This window comes from Nycticebus coucang, chromosome 13 (assembly GCF_027406575.1).
Source record: "Nycticebus coucang isolate mNycCou1 chromosome 13, mNycCou1.pri, whole genome shotgun sequence".
Lineage (NCBI taxonomy): Eukaryota > Metazoa > Chordata > Mammalia > Primates > Lorisidae > Nycticebus > Nycticebus coucang.
The window spans coordinates 56,739,932-56,743,704 of NC_069792.1; the positions used below are offsets into that span (position 1 = coordinate 56,739,932).

Below are 3,773 nucleotides of genomic sequence, written 5' to 3' on the forward strand. Positions count from 1 at the left end.
GTCTCTAGAAAAAAAAATAATAAAATAAAAATAAGGCCAAAACTGCAAAAAAATAAATTAATTTTAAAAAATAAGTAGGGTGGCTCCTGTGGCTCAAAGGAGTAGGGCACTGGTCCCATACACCATGGGTGGCAGGTTCAAACCCAGCCCTGGCCAAAAACTGCAAAAAAAAAATTAAAAATTAAAAATTAAAAAAAAAAATGGCTCAGCGCCTGTGGCTCAAGCGACAAAGGCGCCAGCAATATACACCTGAGCTGGCAGGTTCGAATCCAACCCGGGCCCACCAAACAACAATGATGGCTGCAACCAAAAAATAGCCAGGCGTTGTGGCAGGCGCCTGTGGTCCCTGCTACTTGGGAGGCGGAGACAGGAGACTCACTTGAGCCCAGGAGTTGGAGGTTGCTGTGAGCTGTGATGCTATGGCACTCTACCCAGGGCTACAGCTTGAGGCTCTGTCTCAAAAAAACAAAAAATAAATAAATAATTAAAAAAATTAAAATAAATAGTAAAACAACTTTGTTTACAAAACACATCATTAGTACACATAATAAGAAATTCCTGTGGCTCAGTGAGCAGGGCGCCGGCCCCATATACCAAGGGTGGCGGGTTCAAACCCAGCCCCGGCTGAACTGCAACCAAAAAATAGCTGGGCGTTGTGGCAGGCGCCTGTAGTCCCAGCTCTTCCGGAGGCTGAGGCAGGAGAATCGCAGAAGCCCAAGAGCTAGAGGTTGCTGTGAGTCCTGTGACATCCATGGCACTCTACCGAAGGCGGTAAAGTGAGACTCTGTCTCTACAAAAAAAAAAGAAAAAAATAGAAATAATGTAAATGTTTAATAAAATATTGTAAAAACTCTACAGTAGTAAGATGAAATATTTTACAGCCATAAAATGATAATTATAAATAAATTAGAGTTGCATGGTAAGGTATATTTTATTTGTTTAGAAAAAATGCTGTGCCATATATGGTATGAGTACAATGATATAAAACTAAACAATGGGTGGTGCCTGTGGCTCAGTGGGAGGGCACCAGCCTCATATTTCAAGGGTGGCAGATTCGAACCCAGCCTTGGCCAGCTAAGACAGCAATGAGAATTGCAACAAAAAATAGCTGGGCATTGTGGCAGGTGACTGTAGTCCCAGCTATTCGGGAGGCTGAGGCAAGAGAATCTCTTAAGCTCAAGAGTTGGAGGTTGCTGTGAGCTGTGATGCCATAGCTTTCTACAGAGGGCGACAAAGTGAGACTCTGTCTCCAAAAAAAAAAAACTAAACTAAATTGTAATAACCCATTCATTTTAAAAAACATAGAAATATACCAAGTGTCAAAGTGGTTTAACTATGGATATCATTTTATTTCTTTTATATTCAAACCCACACATTCTCCATAGTGAATTATTAAAAGCCCATATGGGGGGCGCTGGAGGGCGGCCAGAGAGCTGCGGGGGCGCGGAGCAGGAGACCATGTCTGGGAGCAGCAGCTGCAGCCAGACCCCGAGCCGGGCCATCCCCACCACCCGCCGGGTGGTCGTCGGTGACCGCGCGCAGCTCCCGCCCGGGGACTACAGCACCACCCCGGGCGGCACGCTCTTCAGCACCACCCTGGGAAGTACCAGGATCATCTATGACCGGAAATTCCTCATGGAGTGTCGGAACTCACCTGTAACCAAAACACCCCCGAGGGATCTGCCCACCATTCCTGGGGTCACCAGCCCTGCCAGTGAAGAGCCCCCCACAGAAGCCAGCCAGAACCGCTTGTGCAACAGCCCAGAAGAGAAGCGGATGGGCGGTGAAAAGTCACAGTTTGAGATGGACATTTAAAGGAGCAGCCACCAGATGGAGCCATTGCCTGTGGGCCTCTCAGGGGCCCTTCTCAGAAGAAGAGTCACCCCAGCCAGGCCTTATGAAAGTTACCATACTGGGGAGGTGTCTGGCGTGGGATCAGCCACCCTAGCCCGCTGCTCCCTGACTCAGGGCACCTGCCCTCCCTCCCTCATTTTAAACACCAGCAATACCTCCTTGTGCCTGCGTTGATGCAGGAGCTGCCACCCCAAGGTGGGGGTGACTCCCTCACGCACACCCTGCAGACAAGTGCCAGGAAGCGGACAAGGACCAGCCCTTCTGAAAGGTGGTCAGGCCCTTCCAGCCCCCTCCTCTGGGAGCATAGCCACCTCTTACACCTACCCCTTCATTGCCTGGTGTGCCCAGGAAAGCTCCCCTGCCCTTCCTTCCCCGAGAGAGGAAATAAAGGCCACCTATGCCCTAGGGCCAAGAAAAAAAAAAAAAGCCCATATGGGGCCTAATAACTATTACATATTCAATTACATTCATTCCTTTCTTCTACCTAGACCCTCTTGGGGTGAAAGGGGATTATGTGTAGTGATTATTTATCTTTTACCAATTTATTAAATATTTTCATCTTCTTCCTTTTTGATATTCCCAAATAAGACCATATACTTTCAGGTCTGTGTCAGAAAATTAGGCATAAGTTCACGGGTAAGTAAATAGGTACGGTTGGCTGGCTATTTTAGGTAGGGCCCATTAGTGGGGCGGGGGGGGGGGGGGGGCAGCATAGCACGATCTTAGTCTAGGTCCCAGATCCAAAACTAGGAGCTGGCTTTGACCCATAGGGTTAGAAACTGTAGTTAACTTGTTTCCTCAAGAGTAATCAGTCTCAGGAAAAATCAGAACCATTTAAATCAAACTTATAAATGACTGCTTCTGAGCTAGATATTAATGTTTCAGTTTGCATTGATAAATTAATTTCTTTTTTGTTTTTTTTGTAGAGACAGAGTCTCACTCTACCACCCTCGGTAGAGTGCCATGACATCACACGGCTCACAGCAACCTCCAGCTCTTGGGCCCAGGCGATTCTCTTGCCTCAGCCTCCTAAGCAGCTGGGACTACGGGCACCGCCACAACGCACAGCTATTTTTTTGTTGCAGTTTGGCCGGGGCTGGGTTCAAACTCGCCACCGCGGTATATGGGGCTGGCGCCCTACTCACTGAGCCACAGGCGCTGTCCTAATAAATTAATTTCTAACTAGACCACAAGAGACTTGTTAATTCATCGTTAGACCTTATAGAATAGAAGTTTTGCAAGTGATGAACGGACTTGGGGAGGGGGGGAGGGATGAGGGAGGAAGAGAGGGGTTTGGGGTGTTCCCACCGAATGGGCACAATGTAGGAGTGTATGGCACACCTTTTGGGTCCAGGACATAACTACAAGAGGGATTCTACCTAACACATTCAAATTTTATGATTTGATTGTTTGTATCCTCACATTAACCTGAAATATAAAGAAAGAAGGAAGGAAGGAAGGACAGACGGAAGGACTTGGGGAACTCTGAAGCCTAATGTAATCAAGCTGAACACCCTTATCCTCTATTGAATATATCTAACAAGTGGATGATAACTGTGGTAGAAATATTAATAGATGGGCTCGGCGCCTGTAGCTCAAGCGGCTAAGGCACCAGCCACATACACCTGAGCTAGTGGGTTCGAATCCAGCCCAGGCCTGCCAAACAATGACAGCTGCAACCAAAAAAATTAGCTAGGTGTGGTGGCGAGCGCCTGTAGTTCCAGCTACTTGGGAGGTGAGAGCAAGAGAATCGCTTGAGCCTAAGAGTTGGAGGTTGCTGTGAGCTATGATGCCACAGCACTCTACCCAGGGCAACAGCTTGAGGTTCTGTCTCAAAAAAGAAAGAAAGAAATATTAATAGATGGTTGCATCTTCTGCAATGCTAAGAGATCCCTGATTTGTTTAGAGCACACATTTCT

At 47.2% G+C, this 3,773-nt stretch overlaps 1 protein-coding gene across 1 annotated transcript; it reads left to right on the plus strand.

Moving 5' to 3' along the window:
• The first annotated feature begins 1,418 nt into the window (after positions 1 to 1,418).
• On the plus strand, positions 1,419 to 2,266 carry LOC128563492 (eukaryotic translation initiation factor 4E-binding protein 1-like). The gene has a single exon (XM_053558820.1). It carries the CDS (start codon positions 1,459 to 1,461, stop codon positions 1,813 to 1,815), a length of 357 nt encoding a protein of 118 aa, XP_053414795.1. The 5' UTR covers positions 1,419 to 1,458; the 3' UTR covers positions 1,816 to 2,266.
• The last annotated feature ends 1,507 nt before the right edge of the window (positions 2,267 to 3,773 follow it).

Bases quoted from the DNA above. Each gene is read 5' to 3' on its own strand.
- LOC128563492 (XM_053558820.1), top strand. From the start codon at position 1,459: ATGTCTGGGAGCAGCAGCTGCAGCCAGACCCCGAGCCGGGCCATCCCC.